We start from the raw sequence: 26,278 nt of genomic DNA, 5'->3' as shown, positions 1-26,278 counted from the left end.
AGTATTTATATTTTATATTTACATCAGAGGCTCTGGTAGAAACCCAGTTACAAAGTATGTATTCTTCTCAATTAATATTTCCAAATCAATTAATATTTCCAAATCAATAAAGTGTCTTTGCTTATTTGTAAATGGGTCTCTACCAGAGCCTTTAATTCAGTAGCATAATTAAATGAAATAACTATTTCTGAAGTTTATAGGACAGGCAGGGATGGAGGGGATTCCTCGCGGGGATGAGCGGGGACGGAGGGGATTCCTCATGGTGATGGGTGGGGACAGAGGGGATTCTTCACGGGGACGAGTGGGGATGTAGAGGATTTGGGCGGGGACGAGTGGGATTTTTGTCCCCACGCAATTCTCTAGTGTGAATGTGGTTGACCTACCAAACAAAGTGGGAGGGGGGAGGGGGCTTGAGTAAGGGAGGGAAGGGTTGATAAGATACTGTATATTGTGAGGGTTTTTCTCATGATGTAATTGCTACAAGTTGCCAAACTATTACTGAATATTTGTAACTCTGCACCATTGTGTAAGATGCTAAAAGTTTAATAAAGATTGAACTAAAAAAGATACAAAGAAGAAAAATGTCCTAACATTAGCCATCTTTCTATGTTCTGGACATTAGGGCAAAATCTATCAAATCCAGAAAAAAAAAAAAGCTAGTTGACAATTCTAACCTTTTGAGTCTTGAGTACATCTCACAGGGTCCTCCTAAACCACTGGGCTCTAGGTATGTGACTAGTTTGCCCGTGCCTTAATCCTGCACTGCTGCTATCATCAGTTTTTGGGGGTTTTTTGGGGGGGTGAGGGGGGTGTTCTTTCAAAAAATTGACAACCCTACCAAATAAAAAGAATGAGAAAGTAGACAGATTTATGTTATGAGGCAGAGCTGCATATCAAATCCAGTGCAAATATGGAAATCTAAACTCAAAAAGCTATCCATATTGGCAGAATCAGATATCACACACTTGAGTGACCGATTCATTCTACTCATTGACTGAGACCTTGATTTCTCTCAAAACAGCCAATTCTAAGTTCTTCAACAAGGTCTCTCGCAGATTTCTGGAGCACAGAATATGTATATGTCCAAACTGTCAAAAGAAAGCAAAAAAAATAAATAAATATGCTATTACAAGAGAAAAAATGATCACACCTCTTCATTATGTTTAGCCGTTATATCCAGTTTTTCCTTTTCAAATTGGTTAATCCTCCTTCGTAGTTCTGCAGTGTTGTCCTCACCAATCTGACAGCCATTCTGCAAATTTCTTAACTCACTCTGCAGATCACGAATGATTTTCTGTAATCTGAAAAATAAATTTATTTTAAAGGGCAATTGACAAAACACTGTAGTTCCCTACTAATATTCCTGTTACATTGCAATTAGGGCTTGTGTTCCTAGGTTTGAATAAATTGTAAATTTAGATGGGTTTTTTCCAACTAATTAAAGGGGAGGATTGAAAATAATAAAAATCATAAGAACAGCCTTACTGGGTCAGACCAATGGTCCATCAAGCCCAGTAGCCCATTCTCATGGTGACTAATCCAGGTCCCTAGTACCTGGCCAAAACCCAAGGAGTTAGCAATATTCCATGCTACAGATCCACAGCAAGCAGTGGCTGGTCAACTTACTGACTATTTGGAGAAATTTTCATTACTTCAGCCGTTTCAACATGGGTTTTGCTCTAATTTTAATACTGAAACCTTATTAATCTTTCTTCTCTCTAAAATTCAACAAATATGTCTTAAAAATAAATGTTGTATTCTACTTCAGTTTGATTTATCTGCAGCGTTCAATGTAGTACTTCATGACATACTACTTCAGTTACTTTCAGATATAGGTCTCCATCAGGTTGTTTTGGATTGGTTTTCTAAATTTCTTTTGTATCATTCCCTATTCAGTAAATGTTGAAGGCGATATCTCCAATTCCTGGCAGCCTCCCTGTGGGGTTCCCCAAGGCTCTCCACTCTCTCCAATTTTATTCAATCTCTATGTGACCGCACTGAATACCTTTAAGCTGTCAGCTTGGGAAACGCTATTCACTTCTGCGGATGATATCTTTATACTGATTGAGATCGATTCAGATATTACCAATCTAGTTTCCAAAGTAAATCTCTGCATTTCCAAACTTCAAGCTTGGGCTCTTTCTGTCCAGATGAAACTTAATACAACTAACACTAAACTTTTGTGGTTAGGTCCAAGATTGGACTGTCTTCCTCCTACTGTAGCTCTGATATCTGGGTCCTTTCTACAGATTGAGTTTTCTGCTAAGATATTGGGAGTCCTTTTTGATTCCTCTCTCACCTTTAAAGACCAAATAAATTCCTTGGTCAAGAAATGCTTCTTTAGTTTAAGAATGCTGAGGAAGGTTAGACATCTTTTTCATCACCGACATTTCTCTGACTTGGTCCAATCAATTATACTATCTCGTCTTGATTACTGTAATGCTATCTACCTTGGCATCACAAAAATCTGTCTCCAAAGATTACAATTAATTCAGAATACTGCTGTGAAGCTGATTTTTGGAAAAAGCTAATTTGACCATGTGGCCCCCTTTGCTCCAGAGCCTCCATTGGCTACCGGTTTATTTTAGAATTCAATTTAAATGCGCTTGTATTTCTTTCAAAATTCTACATGGTTTCTTTATTCCCCTTATTCCTTTATTTTGGAATGTTTACAGATTTTCCTTTGCAAGAGGCATACAACAATCCAAACTCTCCCTTCCTTCTAGAAAAGGAATCAAAGGAGTCAAGATCTTCAGTCAATCTTTGGTCTTCAAATTCTCTCAACTTTGGAATGATCTTCCCTTTATTTTGAGGAGCTCCAGTTCGTTTCAATCCTTCCGAACTTCTTTAAAAACTACTGTATTTGCCAAACATTTTGAAAATTAATTCTCCTGAAATTTTGCTATTACCTTTTCCAGTTTCTATTTATCATTGTAAATTCCTCTCCGTTTTTATTTAACTGCTGTAAACCGAGTCGAGCTTTCTTAGAATGATGACTCGGTATATAAAGTTAAGCTTTAGTTTAGTTTCTCAATAACAGACTATGGACTTTTCCTATTGGTTTTAAAAGTATTTCCCTGTAACTTCATCGAGTGTCCCCTAATCTTTGTACTTTTTGACAGAGTGAAAATCAATGTTTCACTGTTTTTCTCGTGGAATTGAATATGTACATTTATATCCTTTGGGCATCATCAGCACAGAAGGACAAAAACAGAGGAAAATTCAAGATAAGTAAGGGGAGTATTAAGAAAAGTAGTGCTTTTCTGATGTTATGCAACACACATCTATTTTAATTGCTTCACATCAGTGGGTGGGGTAAGGTAAATCAGTTAATATCTAAAATCAGAGTTCAAATTAAAATAAATCAAACTAAGAATTTTCATTAACATTTGTTTAAAGAGTAAGCAACACTTCAAAGAATTCATTTACAGACTGTTACTAGTACTTGCACCAGATACAGTGCTCCCCCACAAATTTGACACACAGCTTCTGATTGGTGAGGCCCAACTTTAGTACAGGAAGAGGCAGTTGGAGCATACCGCGAGTGATTTCCTTCACTCACCGGCGCTCCGGCTGCCCTCTCTTGCCTCTCCAGCTGCTCTCTCCTGTCTCCCCTGCCTAAAAAATGTTATTTGCGGTTTTTTTAACATTCGCAGGGGTTCCTAGAACGGAACCCCCGTGAATATCAGGGGAGTACTATATTCATGTACAGTATAAGCAGTTTCACATACAAATCACCCACCCTCAGAAGATTCACATACATGTCATGTGGCCAGTATCTCTCCTTCCCCTCCTATTCTTTGAAGTGTTGCTTACTCTTTAAACAAATGTTAATGAAAATTCTTAGTTTGATTTATTTTAATTTTTGTGATTTCTTTTGTTTCATGGGTAAATCAAGGAAAATTTTTGTTGTTTACTTGCAATTACATCACTTTCTTTTCTAGAGATAAATTAAAAAAAAAAAAAAGATTCGACATCGATATGTGAACATTTCTTAATTTCATGGGGTGTCCTAATTTTTTCACATGACTGTACATAGCAACCATTAAGAAAGCTGTATAGTTCAGTTCTTTGATTTTCACAGTAGAATTAACAAAGATAATTAAACACACATCTGGAACACTAAGATCCAACTCAGCAGGAATAGAGGTGCTTGATGGAGAAGGTGGGCATGCTTCATCGAATAATTTCTCATCTGTCTGTATGATTTGGAAAGAGAGTAAGGGCAGTTTTAAAAGAGATTTTCCCTAACAACTATGTTTCAACACTGCTATGCTGTAAGCGCTTAACAATCTTTTCCATAGAAATTTAGGCTCCCTTTTATGAAGCTGCGTTAGTGTTTTTTAGCGCTGGCGGCTGCAATAAAAGCTCCCATGTTTATAGAATTCCTATGAGCGTCGGGGTTTTATCGCAGTTGCCGTCACTAAAAAACACTAATGCAGTTTCATAAAGGGGGCCTTATTGAGCTGTTTGCTGGGGAAATAAATTTCTATGAAAACCCTAGACAGAGGTGATTTTTTTTATTATTATTATTAATTCATCATGTTTTTCCCCAGGATTTTGCCACATGCTAAATTTGATCCAGTTCCATTAAGTTTTCAGAATTATAGTGTGCCCCCTATCCATGTTACATAAATACACTATCCCATGTCTAACATTTCAAACACACCTTTTGATTTCTTGAGAAGAACCATTTGTAAACGTAGATGTCATTTTGAAGGTTTCACGGTGCTTAATTTTAGATGGATATTTCTCAAATGTTTAAGTCCAAGTTCGAATGCAAAAACCAAAATATTTTTGTTTCATAAAGCATGGATATATTATGACCTGGAAAAAAAAAAAAAAAAAAAGACAAATAGTGAAAAGAACCATGAATATATTACTTTTATGAAAAGCACTATGGCCTATTCTTCACGTAATTCTTCAGCTATTTAAAAGTTTTAACCAAAATATTTTTGGTCAGGGTTGTGCTTCTCAGTCTGTCATGGCGCACATAACACTGGATAAGAACTGTCATACTGAGTCAGACCAAATATCCTTCTTTCCAATAGTGGCCAATCCAGATACCAAGTACCGTATTTGCCGGCGTATAAGACGACTTTTCAGTACCTTAAAATCCTCCCCAAAGTCGGGGGTCGTCTTATACGCCGGGTACTGTTTACATGCAGTGGTGTACCAAGGGGGGGGCAGAGGGGGCGGTGCGCCCCGGGTTCCAGCCCTAAGGGGGTGTTCCCGGCCTTGCCGTTCAGTCCCCCGCCACCCCAGAAGGACCGCTCGCCCCACTGACCTTCCTGCACCACCTGTGAAGCAGCCCGCAGCAGGATCGCGAAGTCAGCGTCAGCGATCCCTGCGCTGCTTCCTGCGCCGCGATCCCGCCCCTTCTCTGACATCAGAGGAGGGGCGGGACCGTGGCGCAGGAAGCAGCGCAGGGATCGCTGACGCTGACTTCGCGATCCTGCTGCGGCTGCTTCATAGGTGGTGCGGGGAGGCCAGGGGGGCGAGCGGTCCTTCGGGGTGGGTCGGGGCATCAGGCCTTCAGGGTGGGGCGGGCGGGCAGGCAGGCAGGCTTTCAAGGGGGAGGGGGGTGACAGGCAGGCAGGCAGGCCTTCAAGGGGGGACAGGCCTTCAAGGGGGAAAGGCAGGCAGGCAGGCCTTCAAGGGGGGGACAGGCCTACAAGGGGGGGGGGGACAGGCCTTCGGGGGGGTGCAGGCCTTCGGGGGGTGCAGACCTTCAAGGGGGGGACAGGCAGGCAGAAGGTTGTGCAGAAGGTGTGCGGAAGAAGGGGTAGTCTTATACGGCGAGTATATAACAAACTCTATATTTTAACTGTAAAAGTTGGGGGGTCGTCTTATACGCCCAGTCGTCTTATACGCCGGCAAATACGGTATTTGGCAGGATCCTAACACAGACAGATTTTATGCTTTTTCGAGGAATTTGCCCAAACCATTTTTAACCCAGCAATGCTAACTGCTTTTACATCTTCCAGCAAAAAGTTCCACCTCCTAACTATGCTGTTCCACTTAGCATTTTATAGTTTTCTTCTTATTTAATTTGTCATCTTTTCCCTCTGCCCTCTCCAAGTTGAAACCCCCCAGCCTCTTAAGGGATGTAATGACTCCCCTAGAAGAAAGGCTTGTATCATTTTGGTTGCCCCTTCTCGGTACCTTTTCTAAATCACTATATATTTTATGGATTTGGGGAGGGGAGGAGGGTTGAAAGTGTGGTAATACTCAATATGCATCACATTATCCTTTGTTTTATGCTACGTTTCTTTCTTAGCTATTTCAACACATTGAACAGTGGATTTCGATATATTTTCTAAAGTGACTCCTAACAAGAACTTAGCATCAAGAAGCCATCGCTTGGATTACTCTTCCCTGCATGCATCGTTTTGCTCTTATTCACATCAAATTTCATCTGCCATCTGAAGTCCATTCTCACAAGATGCCCCTGCAATTCCTTATAATTTGTTCCTCAGCTAACATTTTTTGTGTTAGGTGAAGATTTAATCAGCTCACTTTTTTTTTTTCCAAATCACATATACATAAGTTAAAAGGAACTGGTTTCCGTATAAATCTTTGGAACACTGTATTATTAACCATTCTCCACTGAGAAAATTGACCATTTAGCCCTACTCTGTTTTCTCTTATAAACAATTACCAATCCACAACTAAGAAAACAATTACCGTATTTTTTGCTCCATAAGACACACTTTTATCCCCCATAAAGTGGGTGGAAATGTCTGTGCATCTTATGGAGCAAATATAACAATTTTAACCCCCACACCCCACTCTGATGGTCCAGCAGTGTATCAGCAGGAGCGAGCTTTCCGCACTCCTGCCCCTCTCTCAGTGGACAGCTGCCTCCTGATATCTTGTGGCCAGCAGCGCACAAGGCAGGAGTGAGCTTTTGCGCTCCAGCCTGGCCCCGTGCCACTCCCTGAATGGCTGCCATCAGTACTCGAGGGGTTTACAGATTTCCTAAACCTCTGTCAAAGGAAGGAGTGGACTCAAAATCATTGAATGAAGGCACAGGCAGAGAGGAAGAGGAGGAAGGGTGGGACAAAGCCAAACCAGAGGAAGAGATCCACCCCATGGAGGAAGGGCCTGAGGCCATGAACTTAATCTATACCTGTAAGTAAGAAGTTGAGTGGAACAGGCCTAAAAAAAAGCAGAGGATGACCTCGACATGGAGAAAAGATTCTGGACAAATGTAGTCAAATGAAAAGAACTTAAGATACTATGGGCATATTTTTACCAAGGCAGCAGCAAGCGGGCCAGTCAGTATATCAAAATACTGCAAGGGAGTTGGCTGCCCAACCCTTGTGGTTACGGACTGAAGCAAGGATGGTAGTTTTCTTTGGTTTAGTTTTGACTTTGTACGAGTTTGACAGAGCTTTGGATGAAACAGAGTTGTTAAAGACTGATTAACAGGACTTAAGAATAAGAGAGAAAAACAGAAGAGAAGAGTGAGGGCCCTATCAGGGCACCAAACCCATGCCCTACAAGGACCACGGAGTTGGTTTAACTCCTTAATCTTTCCCAGTGACGGGGTGGTTTGCTTCAGAAGGAAGTCAAATAAAGTCACTGTACTGGCAAGCATTAGAGAACTCCAGAAAGCATTCTGTAAGGAGAACTGATCTGCCAAAATTAAGGCAGTTGAAATAATGATAAGACTTTAAAAAAAAAATACATCCCACCCAACCTCCCCCCTTATTGAGATCTTTAAGACTGTCCCTATACACCTTATGACGAAAACCACAAACCATTTTAGTAACCTTCCTCTGGACCAACTCCATCCTGTTTATATCTTTTTGAAGGTGTGGTCTCCAGAATTGTACACAATTCTAAATGAGGTCTCACCAAAGACTTATACAGGGGCATCAATACCTCCTTTTTGCTACAGGCCATACCTCTCTCTCCCTATGCACTTTTATCATTCTTCTAGCTTTCGCCATCACCTTTTCAACCTGTTTGACCTTCTTAAGATCATCACATACTATCAACTCCCTTTTTCAACCACAAAAGTTCTTCACCCCCCTAAACCAGAGCTGCCCAAGTCCGGTCCTCGAGATCTACTGGCAGGCCAGGTTTTCAAGATATCCACAATGAATATGCATGAGAAAGATTTGCCTGCACTGCCTTCTTGGTATGCAAATATCTCTCATGCATGTTCATTGTGGATATCCTGAAAACCTGGCCTGCCAGTAGATCTTGAGGACCGGACTTGGGCAGCCCTGCCCTAAACTGTACTGTTCCATTAAGATTTTGCAGCTCAAATACATAACCTTACATTTCCTGTCCAATTTCAGATCATTCTTCAGCTTTGCTAGGTCCTTCCTCATGTTATTCACACCATCAGTGGTGTCTACTATTGCAGATTGTGGTATTATCTGCAGAGGCCAATCTTATCAGACAGGCTCAAGAACCAAACCTTGAGAGATCTCCATTGACCACTAAACCCTCTGTCACCTTCCACTCAACCAGTTCCTAATCCAGTCTGTCATTTTCGGGTCCATCCTGAGGGCACCCAGTTTTATTTATTAGATGCCTGTGTGAAACACTGTCAAAGGTTTTGCTAACATCTAAGTACACTACATCTAGGGCACTCCCTCTATTCAATTTTCTGGTCATCCAGTCAAAGAAATTGATAAGATTTGTCTGACAAGACCTGCTTCTAGAGAATCCCTGTTGCCTCAGGTCCTGTAATCCACTGGAATCCAGAAACATCACTATTCTCTGTTTTAAAAGAATTTACATTAATTTACTTACCATGGAAGTCGGACATAACGGGCAATAGTTCCCTATTTCTTCCTTACTTCCACTTTTGTGCAGAGGGACCACAATTCCTGATTCTAGAGAAGCACTGAAAAAGGTCAGCCAGCGGAGCTGCCAGAGTTTCCCTAAGTTCCTTCAGTACCCTAGGATGTACCACCATTCAGCCCTATTGCTTTGTCCACCTTCAGATTAGCTAGCTCCTCATGAACACAATCCTCTGAAAAATCAATCAACGTCTACCACATCTCTATCACTATTTGTGTTTGTCTTCTGCGTTCCTGCTCCCAGATCTTCAGCTGTTAAGCAATTCAGTCTTTTATTTAGCAGCTTATCTAAAAAATGTCTTCTCCCCCCACCCCCACCCCCATTTTACTGTGTCAGCTATTTTTTCTTTCATTTGCATATCTGCTTTCCTGACTACACAACCAGCCTCTCTTAAATTCTCAATATTTTTGTCCATCTTTCTCCTTCTGCGATCTTTTGTAGTTTATGAAAGCCAACTTCTTTTTCCTTACTTTTTCAGCTACTACTTTTCCTCTTACTTTTACTTACTTTTCTTACAAAATGGTTTGTTGCCCTTACAATAGCTCCTTTCAGTTTTGCCCACTAATTTCCTACTTCTTCCAGATGTTCCCATTCAGACAATTCCTTCACGTAATTGCCCATCTGAACTAAGTTAGTTTTGTTAAAGTCTAGAATCTTCACTTTCAAATGAGCCCTCTCTACACCTGTCTTAATATTAAACTGCATCATGCTGTGATCACTGGAGGTCAGGTGATCACCCACTATAACATCAGAAACACTTTCCCCGTTTATAAGCACTAAGCCCAGAATGGCCACATCCTGGGTGGGTTCCATTATCAACTGCTGAACAGTTCTCCTTGTACAGAATCCAGGAGCTCCCTACTTCTAGAAGACCCTGCAATAGGGATATCCCAAACAATATCTGGCAGGTTAAAATCATTTATTAGTTATACTTCCCCTTTTACAGCTATATTCTGAATGTCAACTATTAAATCTCTGTTAGCTATTAAATCTCTGTCCAGGACGAATATCAGGAAGTTCTGCTTCACGCAGCGAGTAGTGGACACCTGGAATGCTCTCCCAGAGGAAGTAATTGCAGAATCCACCGTTCTAGGATTTAAGGGTAAACTAGATGCACATCTCCTTAAAGAGTGGTATAGAGTGATACGGGTAAGGGTAAATTAGATGCACATCTCCTTAAAGAGTGGTATAGAGTGATACGGGTAAGGGTAAATTAGATGCACATCTCCCTTGAGAAGCAAACAGTAATATGGGGACTAAAACTATGCCAGGGTACACCTGGTGGGGCCTTCGCATGTACGGATCACCGGACTTGATGGACCCAGGGTCTGATCCGGAGATGGCAATTCTTATGTTCTATCTGTGAAGGAGAAATTTATATCAAACCAATATAAATTCATTTTCCTTTCCCTCTTTCCGGATTGACCCTTAATGTATCTTCTTTACCCTGCAAATCTTGCAATTGTGTGGCTTTAATATGATCTTTACATATGTCACTCTCCCTCCTTTTTTTCCTATCTTATCTTTTCTGAACAGATCATATAGCCCGGTATAACTGCATTCCAGTTGTGGTTCTCCACGAACCACATCTCTGTGATAGCCACTAAATCCAACAGCCTCTTCCATCACAGTTTCCAGATCCAGAACCTTGTTTCCCATATTTCGAGCATTGGTATATACAGCTTTCCAGACATGGCCCCTTTTTCACTTTTGTGTAGAGGTATTCAGTGATTCACTTACCTGAAGACTTATATTCACCTGGGGGCTTTGATCACCCCACCCCAACGATTCTAGGTTAGCCAGTCTGCTGCTGAAGACACTTCTTCCATTTGCTGATAGATGCACATCATCCCTGCTCAGCAGCCTTTGGAAAATCATGCCATGGTCTAGAAAGTCAAAACACTTTCAAGAACACCATCCACACATTCATCTCCAGGATGTGAGCTTCTCTGCCCAGGCCTTTATCCTCAACATGGAGGATTGATGGGAATACCACCTGTACACTTGACTGCTTCACCTTCAATCCCAGAGCCATGAAGTCACTTTTGATACATTCATAGAGGTACCTAGCAGTCTCACGAGTGCCAACATGGATGGGCAGAATTGAATAATAGTCATAACATCTCCATAACATCTTCAATTTTGGTATCAGGCAAACAACATACCTCCTGGGACACCATGTCTGGTCTGCAGATGGATGTGGGGAAGAAAAAAGCGAACAGGCCTCGGCAAAAGTACAAAAAACAGCAAAGAGGCAAGAGAGATGTCTATACCAACCGTTAGTTACGTTTATTCAAAACAGACAATAATGAAATTTAAAAAGACCATATGAGGGAAAATGCTTGAGTACCTGATTGTAAAACCGCTTAGATAACCTTGATAGGCGGTATATAAAATACTAATAAACTTGAAACTTGAGGTCCCAGATGAAATGGAATCCTAGGATGAAATGGAATCCCAACCAGGATCCGGGTTTCGGCAAACAAACTTGCCTTCCTCAGGAGACGTTTGTAGTTTTCTCTTCCTTGATTAAAGGCGTGCTGGCTTTCCTGCAGATGGATGCACCATCCACCACTACCTTATCCTCCAGCAACTTTGGGGATTTCGAGCTTTGGTCCTTCCTATCCCTGGCATGCTTTCATCACCTCCACTTCCACGGCTGCATACTGGTTCTTCAGTTCAATGGGAGGTGGAGTCACAGTGTCATTCCAGCAGAGTCCTATAAACTGAGCCTAGCTTTCCTTCCTCAAAACCGCCTCTTCTTCCCCACTGCTACATGAAGCATTTCATCAATGTACCTCTCATTCTCACGGATGCTTCTCAGTTTTGCCACCTCCTCTCTCAGTTCATTTACTTCCTTCATGAGATATTCAAGCTGACAACAGCATGCACATGGAACTACTCGGGTAACATTTTCTGCTGCACAGAGATAGAAGCTGTAACATGAGCAATAGCTTTGGTCACACGTTGCTTCCCAGTAGAGTTACCATACATTTCTCAGTGAAATCTCGGATACGTGGTCCTGCCCCTGGCCACACCCCATTCTGCCTTCAGTCCCGCCCCTCCCAAAAGACTCATCTCATTATTCCTGACCTCGGGGCTGTGTCTGGGGGCATCCGAGCATGCTCAGAGACCTTCCACAAATGACTAGAGCTTTCCAAAACCCGGACAACTGCTGGGTGTTGGAAAGTCCATCCGGGCACCCGGACAGTCCTCTAAAAAGAAGACATGTCTGGATTTTTCCAGATGTCTGGTAACCCTACATCCCAACCATACTGTGGTTGCAGAAGTACTTACACCTGATGGAAAAAAATAAGAAAAGCAGAAAAAAATTCTACACAAGCAATGCCCTGTTCCTAATTGGCTGAAGAGCCTATAAATCAAAAGATCAGCATGGGAAGGGTGGGTAGGAGAGAGGGAATTAAACACTAATTAGAGACTTCCTCAACTGCTATCTGTGCCCTAATCTGATCTTATGCTCTGAAATGTAAACCTAAAATGCTAATCTAAACTAATACACTTTTTATATAAAACCCTAACAGACTCTAAAGGCTACAATATTGTCTAAACTGACTGCTGAAACATCAGATTACTGAACTAAAAAAGTAAGCGATAAGGACAATGAAATAACCTACTGAAGTCCAAGTTTACCTTTTCCTAAATTTGAGTGCTAGCAGGTACGATATTCCAAAATGGAGTTTTTCTTCCCTTAGCAGATTCTAACTCAGCACCTCTTCATAAAGGACAGCCTTACTGGGTCAGACCAATGGTCCATCTAGCCCAGTATCCCATTTTCACAGAGGCCAATTCAAGTCACAAGTACCTGGCAAAAACCCAAACAGTAGCAGCATTTCATGCTACCAATCCAGGGCAAGCAATGGCTTCTCACATGTCTGTCTCAACAGCAGACTATGGAACATAAGAACATAAGCATCACCTCTGCCGAGTCAGACTATAGGTTCATCGTGCTCAGCAGTCCGCACTCACGGTGGCCTCCCAGGTCCGTGACCTGTAGTGATCCTTTACTTAAGACATTTTATCCTTTATAGTACCCCTCTAACTGTACCCCTCAATCCCCTTTTCCTTCAGGAACATGTCCAACCCCTTTTTGAAACCCTCTAGGAACTTGTCTAAGCCTTTTTTTTTTTTTTTAACTAGTACATTAACCACTCTTACCACATCCTCTGGCAAGGAGCAGTTGAGATCTGGGTTACCTTTTCATTAGCTGTGCTTCTAAAGTGTAAATGATGTCAGCTACACCTCCTGGATAAGTCACCCTGCACTGATCCTGACTGTTTGATTTTTCCCTGTAATCAGGCACTATTGTTTAACTGAAAGGCAACTAAACAAAAGGTTTCTAACTGCCTAACTGAAAAACTTTTGCAAAAAAATATGCTCTTTATGGCTTCCTTTTTCTAGCTGTATTTTAAACTAATGTTAAACACTGAACAAAGACTTTCCTCAACTGCTATATGTGCCCTAATCTTATCTTATGCTCTGAAATGCAACCTAAAATACTAATCAAGATGAAACATAACATAATAACATAGTAAATGATGGCAGATAAAGACCCAAATGGTCCATCCAATCTGCCCAACCTTACCCTCTCCTTAAATATTTAATTTAATTGATTTAAATTTTCCTTTACTTTTTATATAAAAACCCTGAGAGACTTTAAAGGCTACACTATTGCCTAAACTGACTTTGCTGAAAAAGCAGAGTACTGAACTAAAAAGTAAAAAAGGACAATAAAATAACCTACTGAAGCCAGAGTTTTACCTTTTCCCAAGTTTGAATGCCAACAGGTAAGATTTTCCATTGTTTTTCTTCCCCTTAGCAAATCCTCACTCAGCACCTCTTCAGGACACAGATGGGCCTCCCTAGCTAATACTGAAGGGTTGGAGGAAAGTTGGCATCTAAACAGAGAATAAAGTTTGCAGAATTGCTTGGCCAAATGGATTATCCCATCTGGAATGATTCTCCAGAAAGTAGTGGGATATGAAAGTATGAACCGCGGACCAGATTGCTGATTTATAAATGTCCTCAATGGGAACGGAACATAGACAAGCTACTGAAGTTACCATTGCTCTAACTTTATGTGCTGCGACACAACCTTCCAGCGGCAGCTCAGCCCAAGTATAGCAGGAGATACAGTCTGCTAACCATGTAGAGATTGTTCTTTTGGTTATAGGAGTTCCCAGCCTGTTAAAATCAAAATGACAGGAATAGTTGAGTGGAAGTTCTATGAGGCTTGGTTCGATCCAGATTGTAAGCCAAAGCATGTTTACAGTCCAGTGCGTGGAGTGCAGCTTCACCAGGATAGGAATGTGGTCTTGGGAAGAAGACAGGCAGAACTATAGAGATGAAAAGTCCGAGAATACTTTTAGTAGGAATTTGGGATGTGTGCAAAGGACAACTTTATCATGATATAATGTTGTATAAGGTGGATCCGAGACAAATGCTTGGAAGATCACCGGTGTTGTGTGCTTACAATTTCTTGGAAGCGTCTATTATGGCTGATACTGGAGTAGAGAGTGTGAATCTATCTATCCATTGGGAGAGAGGTATCAGACTGAGTGTTAGAGAATGGAAACTGGGATGGAGAAGGGACCCTTCGTTCTGAGTCAGTAAAGTTGGAAAATATTTCAGTAGAATGAGTTCCATTACACCGAGCTGAAGAAAAACAGAAAACCAGGGTTATCTCGGCCACCGTGGAGCTATGAGGATCATAGTAGCTGGTACCTATCGCAGTTTGAACAGAGTCTTCTCTGTTAGAGGAATTGGAGGGACTGCATGGGCAAACAAATTTCTCTAATCTAGAAGGAAAGCCCCTGTCTCCAGATAATGAGATGAATATAGTCTGGAACAGAAGTGAGGAAATTTGTGATTGTTCAGAGTTGCAAAGAGATCTATTTGTGGAGCCCCCTTCCCCCCCAGATTTAGAAGATCTGATGTAATACAGTCGAGCTAAGTTACCACTCATGAGGTTGAAGGAATCTGCTCAGTCTTTCTGCCAGTCTTTGTTTGCCTGCTAGATATACAACCTTGAGAAAAATATTTCACAGAATTGCCCAATTCCAGGTTTGTATTGCTTCTCGGCAAAGCAGGCAAGACCCTGTACCCCCTTGTTTGTTTACATAGTACATTGGTACTTGATTGTCTTTGTGGATCAGTATTACTTGGTTGAGAAAGCGATCTTGAAAGGTCTGAAAAGCATTGTGAATTTCTCGTAGCTCTAGTCTAGAAGATTGATGTGGAAAGATTTTTCTTGAACACTTCAGATGCCCTGAGAGTATGAAAGCCATCTAGGTGAGTTCCCCATAGAAACATATAGGCATCTGTTGTTAGTATCTTCTGATGCGGAGGAATTTGAAAGAATAGGCCCTGCACAGATTTGTTGGTACCAACCACCACTGAAGGGACTGACATAATGGAGAGGTGACTTTGAGTTTCTGGGATAGCCGATCTGTGTCTTGAGACCACTGAGAGGCAAGAGTCCACAGAGGCTCTCTGAGATGAAGACGTATGAATGGAGTTACATGAGCTGTTGAAGCCATGTGTCCTAAAAATTGCATTATCTGTCTTGCAGTGATGGTTTGAAGAGTAGACATGTGTTTGCAGAAGTGAAGTAGAGTGTCTAGCCTCTGTTGAGGAAGGTAAACATAAGCCTGATTTGTGTCCAGTAGAGCCCCAATGAATTCCAGATTCTAGGTTGGTTGGAGATGGGATGTCTGATAATTGATTGTGAACCTTAGAAATTCCAGGAGATGTATAGTCGAGTTGATGGCTAACTAAGCAGCTTGAGGTGACAACGCCTTGATCAACCAGTCATCGAGATAAGGGAATACATGAAAGATGTAATAAAAGGAGTGTTGGAGCCACTACAACCAAACATTTTGTGAATACCCTGGGTGCTGACACTATGCCAAATGGCAGCATCTTGTATTGGTAGTGTCGTGTTCCTATCTGAAAGCAAAGATACTTTGTGGGTGGAAGGATTGGAATATGCTTATATGCTTCTTTGATATCCAGAAAGTAAAGTCTGTCGTCCTTCTCCAAGAGTGAAAATAGGGTTCCCAGAGAGAGCATCCAGAATTTCTCCTTCACTAAATATTTGAGGGGGATTTAAAATTACCTTCTGTCTTTTTTGGTATGAGGTAGTATTTGGAGTAGAACCCCTGGTCTCTCTGCAGAAGGGGTACTGGTTTGATGGCATTGAGCTGCAAAAGGGCCAAGAGTTCTTGTTGAAGAAGGGCAGTCTGATAGGAAATGAAAGACAACTCTTTTGGAGAATAGTTTGGAGGTATGCTCCATAGGTGAAGAGCATATCCTTGTTTTACAATTTTGAGAACCCAAGTGTCTGATGTAATGAGAGGCTAACGAAGATAGAAATGTATGAGACAGCCTCCAAATGACAGAGTGGAAGGCAGAGATTGTAGAATGCTGGTTAAATACTCCAGAAGCTGGTCAAAAAGACTGTTGTGTCTATTGTTGTGGTTGAGCCTTTTAAGTTTTCTGTTGCCTAGGCTCCTCTGTGTAGGAGCTCTCGATATAATAGAGTATGGTACATATCTTATTTTATTGTATGAGGAGGAAGAAGATCTAGGATGGAAGTACCTCTTGAGAGGCTGAGATCTGGAAACTTTTGAAGCAGAGAGAGTGGACATATTCTGCTCATGTCTGCTGATTTTCTGGGTAGCCTCCTTGATCTTTTCATCACACAGGTTATCTCCTAGGCATGGTATGTTGGCTAATCGGTCTTGCACATTCTGGTCAATGTCTGAGATTTATAGCCAAGCTTGCCTTCTCATAGCGATAGAGAGGGCTGATACTCTAGAGCAGTGGTTCTCAACCCTGTCCTGGGGACTCCCCAGCCAGTCGGGTTTTCAAGATATCCCTAATATGCATGAGAGAGATTTGCATACCTGTCACTTCCATTATATGCAAATCTATCTCATGCATATTCATTAGGGATATCTTGAAAACCCGACTGGCTGGGGGGTCCCCAGGACAGGGTTGAGAACCACTGCTCTAGAGGTTACATCAAAGGCATCAAGAACAGACCGGGCCATAAACTTTCTGGTTTCTAATAAATTTTTTGAAATGTGTTGGAAAGTTGATCATCAGACAAAAATTGTTTAAATTGAGTTATCTGTTGGATTAATGACTTCATGTAGAAGGTCATATATATAGAAATTATAGATAAGGATTCAGCTGGTAAGCATGGAATATTGAAAGAGACATTTCCCAAACTTGTCCAGGGTTCTTCCCTGTCTTCCGGGAACTGCTAACTTTCTTAAGTGCAGACTCTACTAGGAGGGATTGGTGTTGCAATTGAGGTTTATCAAATCCTGGACAAGATTGTACTCTGGAAAAAGAGAATCCAGTTTCCTGGGAGCCACTGGGACCAGGAATGGGACCTATCAATTTTTAAATATAGTATCTTTCATCAAGTTATGAAAAAGTAGTTTCAGACAGTCTTTGGGAATCTGTTGATAATCCAAGGCCTCAAAGAGTTCTTCCCTGGGTTCAGACTCCGACTCCATTTTCACTGGAAGAGCCTAACCCATTTGATGGACGAAACGTGTGAAAGATATTCTCTCTGGAAGTGATGTCCTACGAAGTGGTGGTGAAGATGGGTCAGAGGATAAACCATATGAGTCATCTGCCGAGATATCCAGGTTCTCAGAGTAGGTATGATAAGACAAATCTCAGCATGACTCTGCACGGATGAAAAAGGAATCTTTATTGAACTTATTTGAATATTCATTTTATACTTATCGCTTCAAACTTCCCAAACTGTTTGGGAAGTGGCTACACAATTATGCATTGATTTAGAGCACAATTTATGTGATGTATTAACATAAGGGTAGTGTTGAATGATGTAAAAGGTGGGCCAGAGGCGTTTGTTGAGTCTAGTCAATCAGGTGTAATGCTGTTGGGAAGACCTTATAAAACTGATTCCACTTCCCCTTACACTCACATATTTCTACTTATTTATATAGTGAGGATTTCTTTATACTTATTTATATAGCAAGGATTTCTTTTTGGCTTTGACAGGCATTTTTCTTCCTAAGCCTCTGTGGGGTTCTATTTATGCTAAGACAAATCTTGAGGAATACTCCTTGATGCCTGGTGGTGGCGAGGAAGACCATCTCTATGATCAATGCCTGGATATGCATCAATAAAAACAGTGCTGGCTGAAATTATACATCAATAAGAACAGTGCTGGCTGAGATAATGGAAGCACTCCTGGATCATTGATGATGCCGATACAACATAGAATGGAAGAGCTCAGATGTCTAGATGTCCTGGTTCTTGACCGGTGTTAATGGGGAGTGCATGACCTAGACCTCGATGCCCTTGAGAAGCGATGCTCAAGCTGGGTTAGTGCCGGTGGTGTCACAGGGTGGCATAAGTTGCTTTGATGTATGGAAGCCAACTCCCTCTGCACTAGTTCCCTTATCTGTTCCTGGATCAACGGCATCAGTACAGTGATGGACATCAGTACAGTATTTGCAGAGTGGTATTGAATACAAATGTACATTACAATATAAATAATACAGTAATACAAAACTTATATTAGAATACATGGCATTACTCACAGTGGGTGATTGATAGGCCCATAATATTGCTGAAATAAAATTATCTTAATTAGAATGAGATTGCCCTGAAAAGTATCAAACATAGAATTCCAAAATATAGGTCCTGCATATGAAATAGCTTTACTTCGGGTTGATAAAAGTTTGACCTCTTTAAGGTCTCCTTTTACAAATCCACAGCAATTCCTGCATTGCACATGTGATACAGCCCATTCAGTTCCTATGGACTGCATTGCATTTACCACACTGGAACTCACTACCATAGCTTTGTAAAAGGGGCTCCAAGTTTGGGAAGCTAGAGCCAATCTTTTTGAGAAAAGCGAAACAGCCTTGAGGGAATATATTTAGACGATTTTCTAGTTGAAATGACATTCATATATTAGAAAATAGTTTGAGAAATATATTGCTGTTGATTATAACTTTTCAGAGCATATAGACCTTGCATTCACTAACATCAATGAGCTTTTATATTCTGGATTCTGCATCAGGCTTCAATAATGTCCTCATTGTAGACCAGTAGCTGAACTCCTTACCTTGTTTTAATATTTATTTATTCATTCAGTTTTATATACCTTTCTCCCAGGGGAGCTCAGAATGGTTTACATGAATTTATTCAGCTATTCAAGCATTTTTTTCCCATCTGTCCCACTGGGCTCACATGCCTAGGGCAATAAGGGGATTAAGTGACTTGCTCAGGGTCACAAGGAGCAGCGTGGGTTTGAACCCACAGCCTCAGGGTGCTAAGGCTGTAGCTTTAACTACTGCGCCACACTCTCAATAATCTACAGTATAATGGTTATCCTTTAACTATATATAAAATAGGAAACATCTCAATGTTTTTCTCTTGTTATTTGTGCAGTTTGGATAAGGATAAAAAGCCAGTAAACATATTTTAACATAATCTTACAAAGGTTCTGTCTCAAAGAATATTTAACTACATCTGCATTGACAGGAACCTAAACGTGTCAGACTTGTAAAGATGTTTTTGTTAAAATGGCTCTCCCAGTTGTTAGCCTGTGCTTCTAGTTCCTGGGACTGAGGGTAATCTCCTGTGAGTTTACTGGAGTGCTGCCAACTGCAAGCTCTGACAATCCCCAGTGGGCTTCATTGGTTCACATTCAGAGAACCAAATCTTAGTTTTCTGTTTCAAACAAAACCAGGCAATAAGTTCCATCTGCAGTTTTGGTTTCTGCAGAAAATGGTTAGTTTTGGTTGAAACTGGAAAACCTGGTTTCAGTCAGCCTCTAATTTTCATGATGCTGACAAAGAAACAGGTATCCCTTGTTTTTTTCAGGGACAAAAACAACAGAGGGGGGATTAAAGGGGTAAATCCTTTAATCCTACTAGTGCTCTGCTGCTCAAGTGCTTAGTAGTAGATTTCCTATGTCAGAATTTATAATGAAGTCTATTCCCCTTCTGAAATAGGGGGAAAAAACCCAAACATTTATGTTCTAGAATCTAGGCACACCCTATCCTGCCCAAAACACACCCAGATCATACCCCCTTACCATTTGTATACACTCGGGACAAGTTTAAGGCAACTTAGGCCCATCCTAGGGCCCAAATGATAAGGGGGGGGGGGGGGTCCTGTCAAATGTACTACTAGTTCAGCAGCTCCCAAGGATGATTGTTGCTCTTGAAAGCTGCTGGAAAAGTGGGTTTCTTGGGACCAGAGAACTACTACTGCCCAGAGAGCTAGATATTCTCCCCACCCCACTTGACAGCAAAAATCAGGAAGCAATGCTTACCTGCTGTAAGAACTATGCAAGGCCCCACTCCTGAGAGTTTTTAAATGTATTTATATGAGGGTGTAGTGGCCCACCATTTTTGCCTAGAGACCATCAAAGGCTCGTACCCTGCATACACTTGGGGTCTTTGACATGCATATCACAGCTTTGTAAAAGGGAAACTTACATGTTTATGCATAATAAAACGTTTTAAGTACTGGTTTATGCATGTCTCAAACGTAAATAGCCCTTCTAAAACGACCAAGAATTCCCCTGTACGCTTTCCCCTGGCACAAAGAGTGCTGTACTACCAAAGCATTCGCAAAACCAAGCCCCATCCGAAGACACTGTCCCAGACAAAAGGGAATCGAATGACAGTACGTTGGAAGACAAGCTTCAGCGGACACGAGCAAGGGGAGACAACTTCAAACAACCAGAAAGGCTGCTACTTGCCCTTGGTGGGGAGGGGGTAACTTTTACCTGAAATCAGGGGGTACCACCATCTCCCCTACACCCTCCGGCCCAGACCCAAAATGCCTCTCTCCTATAGACAACTGTGCCAGCCTTTTAAACTCCCCACGCTGTGCTTTTGCTTCCCTTCTCCGTACTGTCAGTGCAACCCCCCGACTCCGCCCCTTCCGCCCTCCCCTCTTTCTTTTCTTACCCGTTGCGCGTGCCACGCGGCCGGAACAGGGAGGAACGGTTCGGAAAATAATGCCGGGCACCACTGATTGGCGACACTGCCTGATGAAGGCCGCGCACTGAGCCTGCGCGGGGTCACAAGAGGTCCGGGAAAGGAGGAGCCGGGGTAGAGGCGGGACCCGAAGGAGGGACTCTTTTGCTTGGGGGCGTGTCTGAAAAACGAACCGGCCAGATTTGACAACTGCCTCTTCCACCGATCTCTTACGTAATCTGCGCTGTCAGGCGCGTGCGCCGTTCCTGTACTTTTCGTTCGTGCATGTGTGCCCTGCCGATGCTCACGCTGACCGTTCGTTGTTGCTTTTGAGCTATCCGCGGCGCGCCAAGCTTCCCGCCTCAAGAGCGCGGCTGTAATCGCGGGAACGTCACAGGCTGCTGTGTGACGTACAAACAACCTGTTGGCAGAGCAGGAGAGGGGCAGCTATTTGGTTCTGAGCGGGCATTTTTGAGATTTCCTCTGGTCTGATAAATATTGAAAAACAAAACAGGCTTAGCGGGGTTTAAAAATGTTTTGGATAATTTCCTAAAAGAGAAGTCCATAGGCCATTATTGAGATGGCTTGGGAAATCCACTGCCTATTCCTAGGATAAGCAGCATAAAATCTGTTGTACTATTAGGATCTAGCTAGGTGCTTGAGCCTGGGTTGGCCACGGTTGGAAACAGGATACTAGGCTTGATTAACTTTAGGTCTGTTCCAGTATGGCAGTTCTTATGCTACAGAAGGCCTTGAAAAAAACCTAAGATATGTCAAAAACTAAATAACAACTTTCCAAAAATTGGCAAATAGTTTTTAAAGAGGGCAAAAAGCCCCCCTAATCCCAGTTCGCAAAAATGGGCACCTGGAGCTCAAAACGAAAGAAAGAAAGAAAGAGATCTCAGTACTGGTGGACTGCAAATAAATATAAATAAGCAGTCCTATCCCGGGCTGACGATTCATGAACAGTGATTGTCAAAATACTACCTAAATGAGTCTGCCTCATACATCATTATGTCTCTTTGAACTTTCATAAGTGTTGGGAAATACACCCAAGTTTCAAAATACATGTTAGAAAATTAATAACCCCTAGGTGCTCTTCCTCACGAAGTGGGAGAATGGCTATTAATCCACAGAATGCCCACAATCACTTTCAACACTAAAATAGTGAAAAATTGAAAGCAATATGCAAAAAATACAAACTGTACAAAAATCAATGAACTTATCTGAGTCCAAAAAGGATGGCAGTTACTGCCCAACAAAGCTCCATTTCACAGCTTTCCCCAGGTACATCCTCTTGGTGCTGTATATAGGCAGCAATTCTTCATACGTATTATTAATTTGTTACACCTCTCCTGAAAACCAGCTTTTCACGAGTGCCTCCACTAGATTCCAGTCTCTGAAATTCTAAGGAAAGGCTGTTCGAAGACACATTTGATCTGTGTACCATCTACAAGGCCAATCTGGAACTACCACAGGGATCTCAAAGTTTCTCCTTTGCCGCAATCCAGTCGGGTTTTCAGGATTTCTCCAATGAATATGCATGAGATCTATGTGCATGCACTGCTTTCAATGCATATTCATTAGGGAAAACCCGGCTGGATTGCAGCCCTCAAGGAGGGACTTTGAGATCCCTGCACCAGAATGACTCTTCCCTAATGAGCTGCAATCCGTTGAATGACTCGGCCTATCATGGGTCAGGGAAGACATACAACAAGATGCCCTGAGACCAGGGGTGGGCAACTCCGGTCCTTGGGCCGGAATCCAGTCGGGTTTTCAGGACTTCCCCAATGAATATGCATTGAAAGCAGTGCATGCAAATGCATATTCATTGGGGAAATCCTGAAAACCCAACTGGATTCCGTCCCTCAAGGACAAGAGTTGCCCACCCCTGGTCTAGACCAGACATGGGCAACTCCGGTCCTCGAGGGCTGGAATCCAATCGGGTTTTCAGGATTTCCGCAATGAATATGCATTGAAAGCAGTGCATGCAAATAGATCTCATGCATATTCATTGGGGAAATCCTGAAAACCCAACTGGATTCCGGCTCTCGAGGACTGGAGTTGCCCATGACTGGTCTAGACCAGGGGTCCCCAAAGTCCTACCTTGAGGGCTGCAATCCAGTCGGATTTTCAGGATTTCCCCAATGAATATGCATTGAAAGCAGTGCATGCACATAGATCTCATGCATATTCATTGGGAAAATCCTGAAAATCCAACTGGATTGCGGCCCTTAAGGAGGGACTTTGGGGACCCCTGGTCTAGACTCTCGCTGCTGGGCTCAAATCTTCAACTAAAGAATCTGCTTTCTTTATTTTCGCTGTTGCCATGAAGTCAGAGTGTAGATGACCCCAGCGCTGAACAATGGTCTGAAATGCTGCCCTTGACAGTGTCCACTCACCTATATCCAAGGTCTGTCTGCTGAGGATGACAGCCTGAACATTGTCCACACCTGCAACATGTACTATCGACAGCACCTGAGACTCTGCCCAGTGAAATAGCATATGGGTTTCCCGACAAAGAGATGCACTCTTCGTGCATCCCTTTCAATTGACATTGGCCACCACTGTTGCAATGTCGGAGAAGACTCTGACCACTGGTCCTATGAGCGTTGGAGCTGTTATTGCCATGACTGGTGCTAAAAACCGTGCTATGGTTTTGAAAAAAAAGGGGGGGGGGGGCTTTTATTTATTTTTTTATCTTAAGTAGAGATCTGTATTTTATTATATTTTTTATCCTTTTAAACATTATTAATCATTATTAATCATTTTATTATAATTGCAATTTTTGGTTTATCACCTTGAGTATCTTTACAATCTTCTATTATGATTAATATAAACAGTTTTATTGATGGTTTTGGTTTTCATTATTTTTAATATACTGTATATAATTTGGGTTTTTTTTTGTTTATTTATAATCTGCCTTTATCAAAGTGGAGTATAATATAACACACAATAAAAGTAACATATTACATAAAAATAACATCTAAAACATAAGCATTTCACATTACATGATCTACATCCATAAAATCAGCATAACTACAATTGCCAACTCATCTTTTTCATTATAAACATCAGCAATATAATTACAATACAGTTCTAGAATTATCTCAAAACTCAGCTAGCATACTTCATAAGGCAAAACAGGTGATGTTTCAACAACCTTTTAAACTTGCTTATCTTTCCCTGTTGCCAAATACAAGATGCTGCACAGGAAAATACCCCTGCTTTTAACTGTCTGCAGCCTGACCTCTTCATGTCTGTATTGTCAAACCACACTGCACAAAAGAGTGCAACTTTGATAACAAAGTGTAAGGAGTTATACATTCTGTGGGAAGAGGATTGCAGAAAGGCAAAGTATGTGGCAGAGAAGTAGTGACGTATTTTCCCCTGTCAACCAACTGGCAGTAACAATCCCTCTCTGTTATCAGTGCTGTACACTTTCAGCAGCCTCTCTGTTTGGAATGGAGCCCACTGATGGAAGCATAGCAAATCAGGCATTTGCTATCATGTGCGCAATATAGTGAGTGATGAGAGGCAAGGCAGCTGAGGAATGCAAGGGAAGCAAGGCAGGCTGAAGATGAGGGCAACAACATTGCGTTCTTGAAGGTCTTCAGAGCAGGTCTCATGGCTGAGAAAGCTCTTGGCCCAGGGTTCACGGCATGTGCTTGACCTTGCGCACTTAGGTAAGTCAGGATTAAGAGCTTGTATCTAACTTGAAAATCAATTTTAAGCCAATAGAGCCTATAATAAAACTCATATGTGGTCATGCTTTTTCAATCTAAACAATGTTGTAATAATAGAATTCTGAACCACCTGCAAGGAACTCATAACAGTCTGAGGGATACTTAGCAGTATGATGTTACAGTAATCCATGGTCGACAACACCTTCGTTTGACGTATGTACCTATAGTCATCCCATGGTAAATAGTGTTAAAGTTTATTTAAAAGATGCAATTTAAAATAAGCTTTCCTAATAAGGTTCAACACATGTTGTCTAAAAGACAATTGAGAATTAAGAATTATCCCTAAATATTAAAATTTTGATGACAATGGAACCACAAATTCCAAGATCCTCACTGATGACCATGAACTTGCCTGTGACGTCTTTGCCAAATGCACTACTTTTGTTTTCTGTACATTTAGCATCAACTTATTTGAACACATCCACTGTTTAATTTGTGTCATAAGAAAATCTAGGCTATCAAGAGCCTGATCCATCAACCCTTCTAAAGGGAAAAAGAATAACAGATCATTGGCATATACCCTATAAGACACCTGAAGACTATGCAATAAAGAGCATAGGGGTAAGCTATATAAATTAAACAACACCGCCGAAAACGATGAACCTCATGGTACTCCTGTTTTTTCTCCCCTTTGCTCAGACAGTTTTCCATGAACATAAATCTGTCTCCAAGCATGAAGAAACACTTTTGATTATGTATGATGCATATTATATTGATGATTGTATTTTTACATTTTATATTTGTAAAGGATTACTTCTCCTGATGAAGATGAACCTGCCAAAACACGGCCATGTCGAGAGCTTGATGTGATACATGTTTTGTGTTTCTATGAGCAAGTGATGTGGATTAAAAATTTAAAATCCTAGACTCTTTTGTGTCCCATTTTCTTTGTTTCTTATTGTATGCTACATTGGACATTTGCTTCTCTTTTGTCTCCTTCAAAGTAGAAATACCAGGAACAGGACTGAAGAAGAAAAATGCAAACAGGGATGGTGGTGTGGTAGATCCTGAATGATTTTCAGAGGACTGTGTTCATGAGGAGCTAGCTAAACTAAAGGTGGACAAAGCAGTGGAGCTGGATGGTGTACATCCAAGGGTACTGAAGGAACTTGAAATTTTCAATGCTTCTCTAGAGTTGGGAGTAGTACTGGAGAAGAATGGATGTGGTCCCTCTCCATAAAAGTGGAAGTAAGGAAGAAGCAGGGAACTACAGGCCAGTAAGTCTGACTTTTTTGGTAAGTAAAGTAATGGAAATGCTTTTAAAACAGAGAATAGTGAAATTTCTGGAATCCAGTGGATTACAGGACCCAGGGCAACATGGATTCACTAGAGGCAGGTCTTGTCAGACAAATCTGATCAATTTCTTTGACTGGGTGACCAGAAAATTGGATAGAGGGAATGCACTAGATGCAGTGTATTTAGATTTTAGCAAAACTTATGTCAGTGTTCCACACACCAACTACAATTGACTCACTACTTTTACTTAGACAATATACCAATCACAACTATCACTCAGTGCAAAATATTCTTATCCAATGGGAATTCTGATTCCACTTGCTCAAACAGAGTCAGTGGTAATGGGATTCTTCATTATTCCCCACTATTGGAATTATTATATTTTTATTTTGTTTAAATTTTTATAACTTATTTATAGCCAGCGGCAGCAGAAAATGGAGTAGGATTACCCTTATCTTTTGTTCCCCCGAC

The 26,278-nt window shown here is 41.5% G+C and overlaps 1 protein-coding gene across 4 annotated transcripts in view; it reads right to left on the bottom strand.

Annotated features, from left to right (window-relative positions):
- The window catches only part of CCDC171 (coiled-coil domain containing 171), a 608,461-nt gene extending 587,472 nt beyond the window's left edge, over positions 1–20,989 (bottom strand). For 2 of the 4 annotated variants that reach the window (XM_033920380.1, XM_033920408.1), the window contains exons 1-3: positions 20,633–20,766; positions 4,670–4,827; positions 1,151–1,301 (exon numbers count right to left, since the gene is read on the bottom strand). In XM_033920380.1, the coding sequence (XP_033776271.1) occupies positions 1,151–1,301; positions 4,670–4,713 (195 nt within the window). In that variant the 5' untranslated portion in view covers positions 4,714–4,827; positions 20,633–20,766. Of the gene's footprint in view, positions 1–1,150; positions 1,302–4,669; positions 4,828–20,339; positions 20,606–20,632; positions 20,767–20,816 lie in introns of those variants that run through there. The other 2 variants (XM_033920389.1, XM_033920399.1) reach the window with 2 other exon arrangements.
- Positions 20,990–26,278: the final 5,289 nt, after the last annotated feature.

Source organism: Geotrypetes seraphini, chromosome 1 (assembly GCF_902459505.1).
Source record: "Geotrypetes seraphini chromosome 1, aGeoSer1.1, whole genome shotgun sequence".
Taxonomy (NCBI): domain Eukaryota; kingdom Metazoa; phylum Chordata; class Amphibia; order Gymnophiona; family Dermophiidae; genus Geotrypetes; species Geotrypetes seraphini.
The sequence above is the reverse complement of the archived record's forward strand: the minus strand, read 5'-3'. Positions and strand labels throughout refer to the sequence as shown.